The sequence below is a fragment of the Seriola aureovittata genome, chromosome 21, assembly GCF_021018895.1.
Source record: "Seriola aureovittata isolate HTS-2021-v1 ecotype China chromosome 21, ASM2101889v1, whole genome shotgun sequence".
Lineage (NCBI taxonomy): Eukaryota > Metazoa > Chordata > Actinopteri > Carangiformes > Carangidae > Seriola > Seriola aureovittata.
In genome coordinates, this window is record NC_079384.1 from 11,885,665 (window position 1) to 11,895,581 (window position 9,917).

At 39.3% G+C, this 9,917-nt stretch overlaps 1 protein-coding gene across 2 annotated transcripts; it reads right to left on the reverse strand.

Annotated features, from left to right (window-relative positions):
- Positions 1-1,690: 1,690 nt before the first annotated feature.
- On the reverse strand, positions 1,691-9,226 carry anxa11b (annexin A11b). Of its 2 annotated transcripts, none has more exons than XM_056366206.1 (15): positions 9,071-9,226; positions 6,449-6,818; positions 6,324-6,361; positions 5,992-6,135; positions 5,765-5,852; positions 5,542-5,636; positions 5,296-5,409; positions 5,040-5,130; positions 4,255-4,334; positions 4,105-4,161; positions 3,883-3,976; positions 3,603-3,698; positions 2,851-2,909; positions 2,589-2,711; positions 1,691-2,491 (listed from the first exon to the last, which is right to left on the reverse strand). In XM_056366206.1, the coding sequence occupies exons 2-15, from the start codon at positions 6,807-6,809 to the stop codon at positions 2,432-2,434; spliced, it is 1,500 nt and encodes a 499-aa protein (XP_056222181.1). In that variant the 5' UTR covers positions 6,810-6,818; positions 9,071-9,226; the 3' UTR covers positions 1,691-2,431. The 2 variants fall into 2 exon arrangements, with proteins under 2 accessions (XP_056222181.1, XP_056222182.1); XM_056366207.1 differs by lacking the exon at positions 9,071-9,226 and adding an exon at positions 8,698-8,913.
- Positions 9,227-9,917: the final 691 nt, after the last annotated feature.

Here is a 9,917-nt window from a genome sequence, read left to right on the forward strand (position 1 = left end):
GATGAATTTTAAGAGATTTCAGTCCCATTTTCGCTCAAAAAATTCAAATCAAAATCATTTCAATTGTCATTTACAAGAAGAGGAGAAACCTCCAGGCGTGTGATGGCAAGTGTGAGGGCCAAGAGCTAATCAAAGGCTGACCTTCACAGCTCCCATCTCCCACTAGTGCTGATGACGCCGACAGATACTATTGATTTACCCAACTCCCATCCGCACATGTCTGACATCTCCTATAAGACAGTGTAACCCCGTGCGAGTGTATTTAAGTGGGATCCAAGTCCCAGAAAGAGTGCAGCATCTTGCTATCAAGCCCACATGTTAATAATTAAAGCACTTTGTCTAGAAATCAGCGTCGGGGAAGTGCTCTGTTTTGTCTCCAAAAGTAAAAGCTGGCCAAATGGGAGCCCCCCCCCCCCTCCAATTTCCTTTTGACCCATATATTTCAGGAGGTATCACAGCAAACAGTCTCCACAAGAGAGAAAATACACAAATACCAACATCAAATATTCATCCGTCTTTGTGCTCCAGCTGGTGGAAGCTTTTCATTTTGAGTGAATATGAGAAATAGCGAAGTGAGAAAGGGGTACAAGACGTGAGGCTCAGTAAAAGTCATTTGTCTCCCCATCACAGTCCCTCTGAGGCTGCACTTTGAGGCCCATGAGTGCAACAGAAAGACCTTAGGACATCCGTGTCTCCAATATGGACACTATTTATAGCCGCGAGAAAAGCTCTCTGTGCCATATCACTCAAGCCGCAGAGCAAACCTGAACATTTTCTCCCCATCAGATTATACAGCAAAGCACACGCACAGAGACATTACTTATGTAAGCCACATTACTCGCATCTTTTAACGGAACATACAGCGCGTGATGCTCTGAGGAGGGGGGGTTGTATTACAGACCAAGGTGTTGAAAATGAGACTAGCTTTGAAATGCAAATTGCTCATTGTGCTTTGGCTCAGAGGAGAAAATCCACATTCACAGTGTTTCATGCAAAACACATGATCCCAGTTCACAGAGACAATCCAGATATGCCAAAATGTTTTTTTTTTTTTTTTTTTTATTGAAATGAGAAGTGGTTGTTTGAAAGTCTCTGGAGACACTGAGACTTTCAAATGGCAAAATGTTAGAAAACTAAACAGGCATCCATTCAGTTTCAATCATTATCATGTTATAAGGATGACTGCAAAGTAGAGTTAGGGTAATAAATATGCCAACTCCCAGTAAGCAGGCAAAAAACAATCACAGACATAAGAAACGGCACTTCATGTGAGCCAAGAGCCCTCTACTGGCAGTACAACATACAAACCAGTATAAGGACACTATGAAAGAAAATGTAAACAAAACATTGAAAACCAAACAATGTGAGGATTACATTTCTGCACCAAAACAAGTATTATTATAGATTGTTTGTGAGATAATTGCACAGTGAAACACTGACTAACTCTGAACAACAAAGCAGCCCTGACAAAAGGCACAATATGATCTGTCTTTGGGCTTTGGCATTTTCAACATTCAGGGAAAGGCAACGCTGTCTGTAAATGCTGAATAGTGATTGATAAGGTTTACATTTCAAGAGCAAAACAGACGAGTTTTGTGAAGCTGATATAAAGAATATACTGCCAAGAGCTGATTTGCATAGACTTTCAAGCAGAGGGAAAAATTTGGGTTAGTTTGCACAGACACTTAGATGGAGATGGAGGAAATGCCCCTTAGCAGATCTTTATTTATTTTTTTTTTTTTTTACATTGAAAAATTACCTGGAATTTAATTGACACCAGATAAACAAGCATAAAATGATCATATCTATGCTGTATAAGATCCAGTTATATTGAAATTGCTTAAACTTGCTTAACAGTCTCGCACAGCTTTTTTTTTTAACATAGTTGAAATGCTTGGCAGTGAGGTAAACTCTGCCACAGTAACACTAAAATAACACATTTTATAAAGTACTGTGTTGAATGATTCCTTGTATGTGTACTTTATAGATAAATGAGTCAGTCTCCTTGTTCTGCAGTTTTAGTTTTTTTTTGTGAAACTCTATTCATCTAAATTCAGAAAGAATCAGACTTTACAATTAGCAGTTTGTTGGACTGCTCTATAACATACTTTGTTTTTTAAATTAAAAATTGAATTTTCAGGCACCCACTTTTGGCTATAGGCCTCCACCTCTAATCTAATAAAGATAAAGCTATCTACTGTGTCTTTAAAAATCTTCATATTAATATGTATATATATTTTTACTATTTGGCAATCATACAGTAGCAAAACAAAACTATCATGTCATCAGAGAGAATACAAAACTAACATTGATTTACTGTTGTTATAGGAAAACTAACATTAACGGCATGCATCAGAGGTGATATAAGGTTCTACAACATTGTTTCAGTGTGGACATATACATTGCCCTTAGGAGAAGTTGTCTTCTCTTTTCAGTCGCTACCCCCGCACAGCTTCAGCAGCAGCTTCTTGTAATCCCCAGAGGTGTCGCCCTGAGAAACACATAAAGATGTATCATATAAAGCTCACAAAAAAAAAAAAATAGTCAATGACGTTAATTTTCATAATAACTCGATTGGCTGGACTTACCGAGATGTGAGTGTACAGAGATTTTCCGTACTTCTTCAAATACTCCTGTCTGATGTCCAACATATCAGTCTCAGAGCGGGACACCATGATACGGATCAGGGTTCTGTCCATGGTCCCAGCGCCCTGCGAATGCATCACAATATGACACTTCACTGACTGCCGTGGTGAAATCTTCTCCTCTGCCCCTCCGCAATAATCAGAGCAGGAAACGATTGGTTTGTGAGAAGAAGAAAAAAAATGTGATGATTAAAAACAGGTGTACCTTCATGGACTTGTGGAGCCTCTCTGCAAAGTAGACAGGGGTGTTCTTGATGCATTTCACTACAAAAGGAGAGCAGATATTGATGTTAACAATCAACAAATGAACGAGTCTTGTGTGCATCTGCGAGATCAGACCGACGCTCCAACTGATAAATGAAAAAGACAAGATAGAGGGATTGTAAAAGTTGATCGCTTGAGACTGACAGCATTAATAACTGCACTGCAGAAAAAGAGGAAACTGTATTTTATTTAATTTGTTTTATGTGACGACTTCGGCCAAAGAGTTTATGTTCCTAGCCCCGTTTTTTTTGTTTCATTATTTTTCTTTAATTAGCAGCATGACAAAAACTGAAATTTCATCAATTTTTAATTTGTGCTAAACAACTTTATACAACTAAAAATAGAGTCAGTTCATTCTACAACACCTTGTCTATTAATGTGTGGTAGTTTTCTGAGCATCTTCTATTTTAAAACTGACTCATTCAGAGGATTGTGCAACCTTTAGTTTTCCAATCCATCATTTTGCTTTTGATCAATCATCAAGTTTTAATAAAAAGGTATGTAGGTTCAAACGGCAGCCTGTGTGCATCAGAAAGATATTTTTATTCCTTCCAGGAAAAGCCTTGGAACACAAACATCTTGACGAATGACTTCAATATATACTTAAGGCTTCAACATGTTTTTGGAAAAGCCACTTCAGTTTGGTTGAGGTTTGGAAAAAAAAAAAAAAAAAAAAGGACCAAAACAACATACCCACAGCCACCATGCCATCCTCCACATGGCCAGACATTTCCCTGCAGATGCTCTTCTCAATGTCTCTCCCACACATCTGCTGGTACTCCTGGAAGACTAATAAAAGACACGAATCACATGCAAGACAGTTACAATCATAATATTTGAAAACATGTACAAACATATGCGCCAAGAGGTCAACATGTGCAGATCTGACAGTGGAAAGACAAAGCCGGAGTTTTATTAGGAAGAGAGAGAGAGAGAGAGGAAGGAAAAAAAAAAAAGGGTTGAAATAACACACCTGCCCGAAGGTGAGGCTTGCTGCGAGCACACAGGATGGCATTAAACTGAGACTCATCAGTTCCAACTTTATTTTCTCCAGCAGCATACAGTTTCTGTTGCGCGCGCACACACACACACACACACACACACACACACACACACACACACACATTATAAGAGGAACATGATCAGGCATGTTAATTACTAGCCAAGAATGTTACAAGCAGCTTTAAACCAGTACCTGAGCGTCCTGTTTGGCCAGAGAGATGTCAACAGTCTCCCTTTCATCACGATTTCCCTAGATGGAATAAGACACCAAGTGTTTGCTCACTAAACAGTATAATGGCATTAGCGCTCATTATCAATCAGGTGGACAACGTGCAGCAGCTACCTGACAGAGAGAGACCAGGAGTCGGCGGAAGTGGCCGGAGGTGTCGTTGCTGATGGCGTCCTCCAGGCTCTTCCCATACTCTGTAGGGAAGGTGTGGCAAATGAACTCATTTGCATAACATTTGCATAATGTTTAGACACCACTTATCACGATCTGTTATCAAGTTCAAATAAAAGGCTTGTCACACTGCCTGAAAGAAAACTGCTATCACTTCCAAATTGATTTACAGGTTTTTAAATACTAAGAACAAACACCATAATTACCAACACTAGACAATTATAAAAAATTTTCTGCATTTAGAGGCTGTAAAATACTGTTTCCATTGTTAATGTTTGTGACGTAGAGCGATGGCCTATATTTTTAATCATGGTCAGATGGGAAGTACACAAAATGTTGTTATTTATTTCTTTTACAAGAATATTTCGATAACCCTGACATTTATATGGTAAAACAATCATATGATCAAAATGACATACTTTTCAGTCTTTCTCAGATCTAATCAATGAATCCATTAATGAAGTTAAAACTTTTCAAAGGATTTCAAAAGATATAGTGTAGGCTAAAAAGAATGTGGTGGAAATATATTTGATTAAATTACTACAGTTCAAAATTGTAATGTTCAAAATGTAGCAACAAACTGAACGTGTTGTCTGAACAGACAGGACAGACACAACATCTTCTCATGGCAGAGAGAAGATGTTACAGAGCTCAATCTTTTTTTTTTTTTTCCTCTCTTTTTACAAAATTCTGAATCAAAAGTGTAAATGACAACAGTCAGAACTCACGAGCTTTGTAGATTGTGGTGATTTCACGAATCTCTGCGTTGGAGCGTGATGAAAGAATCTCAATCAGACAAGCTTCATCAGTTCCTGCACCCTGAAATAATATCAAAAAGCCTCAGTAATACATTCAAAGACCCACCTAATTTACAAAGAGAATTATTAAAGGTCATGAGCCATTGTGGGGCATTTCCTATTACACAAAAAAAAAAAAAAAACCACAATTGAGGCATCTGCTGAGACAATAACTAAAGTTTCCAACCTTTATAGCCTCTCTGAGTTCAGCTGCGTCATAGTGCGCAGGGGTCATTAGCATGGCAAGAACCAGTTTCTCAAAGTTTCCAGTGAGCTCAGACTTCAGATCATGGAATAAATCCTAAAAGGGAAAATTGCAAAAAAAACAACAACATGAAAGCAAGGTCATATGAAAACCAGGAAAAGCAATTTCAAACGTAAAAATCAAACAAAACAAAATTTATATTAGAAAAATAAATATTAGAAAAGATACCTTTCCGTAAGTGGTTTTGTAGGCGGCCACCATTGGAACCCTCTGCCTGCTGGAACGACTTCCCAGAAGTTCAATAATGGCGCTTTCATCAGTGCCTATTCGATATGTTTTTTCAAAAGAATCAATTAAGTGTAAGAAGGGTAACAAGCCAATAAATTTTTTTATTTGTTTTGAAAGACAATATATTTAATGGGTTTAGCACACTTAAACAACATTTACGTACCGAAACCCTTCATAGCCTTTCGAAGAACTTCAACATCTCTCAGTGGATCGGCCCCTGGAAAGTCTTTAATAGAGCCCCTGAACCCTTTCTATGAATTAAAAAACAACATGAGAAATAAAAACATTAGAAGATAAAAATACCACAGACAAAGACAACAGTGTTTTTATCTGTTTGTGAATTTAAAGATAGTTTCAGAGAAGTCCTGAATGAAGACAAATGCATCTTACAGAAATGGCAGGTGCCTGATGGTTGGAGGGAACTCCACTTCCATATCCAGGCATTGAGGGGTTAGCTGCAGGGGCACCAGGGTAATTTGGCATGGGTTGGCCTGGGGCAGGGCCTCCTGGGTATCCCTGCTGAGCTCCTCCTGGCTGCAAACAGAGGACAGCTGTAAGTGCTAAGTACACGGCGACAAACTTTGTATGGAGCCAATAAGGTTCACGTTGGGCTGGTGAAGATAAGGTGATTTAAACAAACAAGGGATTTAGCTTAAGTCAGTCCATATGTTATTAGTGACGTGGTGCTGCAGACGTAAGGAGTGAGAAAAGAATTTATGTACCGCGCCATATCCGCCTGGTGCTGCACCCCAGCCTCCACCTGAAAAACACATTGATATTAACACTCACAATGCAATTCATTTCAACAACGAATCCTCACGACTCTGTTAACATCTCGCGACCTTACCTGACGGAGGCATGGAAGGATAACCTCCTGCTCCAGGCTGTTGTGGGTATCCTCCTCCTGCCTGTGGAGGGAAGCCTCCAGCTGGGGCAGGGTAGCCACCTGCCTGGGGAGGGTAGCCCCCCGCTGCTGGAGGGTAACCGCCCGCTGCTGGAGGGTAACCGCCAGCTTGGGGTGGGTATCCACCTGCCTGTGGGGGGTAGCCTCCTGCTGCCGGAGGGTAGCCTCCTGCTGCCGGGGGGTAGCCGCCTGCTGCTGGTGGGTAGCCGCCTGCTTGGGGTGGATATGCTCCTGGTTGAGGTGGGTAGCCCCCTGCCTGTGGTGGGTATCCACCAGACTGAGGAGGGTATCCTGGGTAGCTCATCTTAAGAACCTAGAGGTGACATGAAGTTATGGTTTGTTACTATGATGTACATTAGAGAGCCATCCTATGGCCCCTTTTGCCCACATGACCTTTTGTGGAACTTTTTGGGGTCTTTCTACCGGAGTAAACTCAGCCTAAATGTAGTACCCTAACCCTTTTCAGTGATCCAGGAACCATCAAGGTGGAATCTGCTGTATGATCTGAGTGTTGATGGCAAAACATTAGAGACACCACTGCCATGTATACAGCATTCATTCAGACTGTAAACAGGCAATGGCTGTTGTTTTCTCACATTGGGGCTTCCGCTCATTTGTGTAGTTTGCTTTATCGCTGTGTTTCTCCGCATGTAACACAAACAGGAACATGCAAAAGGCACTTTCAATTCTTGGTTTAGTTAATACAGCATTTACAGGCCACTATATACTACTAACGTTAACATTAGCTTTAATTTTTGTTTCTAATGTCTAAACAATCTAAAAACACTGAACCGGGAGCTATCCAATATCAGCAAAAATGCCAATAACAGTTCTTTAAAAAAACACACAATCATTATCTGTTATTAGTATGGAATTTTCAAACAGCGATCTAAATACAACACAAATTGACCAACCCCTTCAGACTGTACTCATCACACTGTACCCCTCACACTGTACTCATTTGGTGTCATCTCTGCCAACTCTGGAGTAAAGCAAACACAACAACAAAAAACCCTGCCCCATCGGTGTTCAGTTTTATACGACGTCCGCTTCACGGACAATATGAAACTGCTCGACCACATTAACCGTATTTGTTGTTTTTCTTTAAGTGTTCTACTTTCCCTTCCCCTTTCTCAGAACCAGCAGAGAGAACAGTGCATTATGCAAATTAGCAAATGTCCCCTAATCTTTTCAGTTACACATTAGACCATAACTAAGCAAAACACACATTACAGTTGCTGGTCTGTCTGTAGAAATTAGTGATAATCTAGCAGACTGTAAATTCACTTTGTGCACATGCACACAAGAAAAGAGGCACTCATTATTTTTGTATTTGACATCTCAGTCAAGACCTACAGGTTGTACCAGGCTCTGTTGTTGTAATGCACATAGATTTTCCTCACAGTGAAAATGCCTCCAAGTTTTACAAATAGTCCACTGATTGGCTCTAATATAATGCCTTATTTTAGGGTTATTTATAGCCAACAGACAATTAAACTTAAGAGATGCACCACTGTGTTATTTAACCAGACCTAAACACTGTGTCAAAGGTGATCCTCTGGAAGGGCGTTTCAGTTGACACTTCCTTGCTGTTTTCCCGGTTTCTGCTTATCATCATTGAAACACTAGTGAGGGTTTCACGTGTTATCGGAAATACCAGAATTTCCACCATAGCAAACATTTACGACCTAAAATAAATGCAAGAAAGTCCAGATTTGTTTATATCTGACACAAGAATCATTGCAGAAATTAATAACAGATAATATTTATATTAATATTTATTTATTTTGTAAATTGCATTTGCTGTTTTTTAAACAACAAGAACGACAAGACTTCAATGTCCGGTTGGCTTTTAATAATGTCTTTTACGAATGTCTTGATTTCTAACGCAAACCACTAACTTGGTATTTTTTGTTATATCGTCCCTTATTTTAAACGTAATGACACGCTAAGGCGCGAGTATGTTCACATCTAAATCCCCTGTTTTGACTTTTACGATTTTACTGACATGCTATCTGACCGAGAGCATCACAGGCCTGCTATTTCTCAACTCTCGGACAAGCAATAAAGCTAAGATATCACAAATCTATTAATATGTCTACAATAATAAGGCGCATATAAAGCCCATACACCATCAAGCCTTATGTGTCACTTAGTTCCAACATCTTTGACGTACAAGAGCCTTTACTCACCCACCCCGTCGTCCGTTAATGTTACATAATACTCTCAGGCGAAGTTACTGATTAGCATTTAGCATCCAGTCTGAACACAGCGGAAGAGAGGAGAGCATGTTGGATAGATAGTTAAAAAAGATAAAAGTAGCGACCAGTATTAGTATAAGTGTTTAAAATAAGGAAAGTCTTGCGCTTGTTGTTGTCGAGACCCCGCTAAACAGCTCAACAGCTGCTGTGTTTGTTTGATTGGGCGAGGCAAATTTCCTATTTATCATTGAACTAATTTGATTAACTACGTAGTCGCACGCAATGCAGTGCACGACTAATATCTCACCGGTGTTTGCAGTCCAAAACAGATTAAAGATTTAATAAAGATTCAATAGCCACTTACTTAACGGGAGCGGAGTTAAATCCAGAAAAAGAAGGACAGAGAGATCAGCTTGAAGGTGGGTGGGTCCTCAGCATTATTTCCGCCCTGCAGTAATAACCTTTGCTCAGTTACTTGTTGTCCACAGTCACAGGAGAGGGTGATGTTGACTCAGCGGGCTGTGGAGTGTCATGGTCCCCTACAAAACTTGTCTATACATCAGTGAGTCTGTTTACTCGGTGACATAACCAACGGCGGAAAAGCAACAATGTAAAAAATTCCTACTTAAAGTACAGAAGTATCATCAACTAAATGTAATGAAAATATCATTAGTAAAAGTAAGGCTACTTCTTTCACAGAAAAAATGGCCCCTGTGACTGATTGTTAATAGGCTTCTGATACACCAAGGTGTGCGGTGTATTTTTTTTATTTTATTTTATTTTGATAGTTTTCCTTCTTTGGGCCTTAAACTGTAATATCAGTGAAACAGTAAGCGGTTAAGGGGTTGAAATCTCTCTGCCAACAACTCATAAACATCTGACTCACACGCTATAAAGTTGAGAACCACTAATGTAGTGAATTGTATTTCATAAGCCTGTCATATTCCGTACATGTAAAATCTTAATTTGAAAAGTAGGTTTCAAATAAATGTAGAAGGGTAAAAAAAAAAAAACAACATTTATCTCTGAAATGTATAATGGAGTAAAAGTACAAAGTAGCACAAGTACCTAAAAACTTTGGATATTGGTGAACATGTATTCTGTGTCATGTCTTTATATAGGCTACAGTATGGCATGGGGAAGTAACTGTCATTTTAAACATGTCAAAAATAAACAGAAATATTTCTATATGTTTAAAATACTGGATTCAA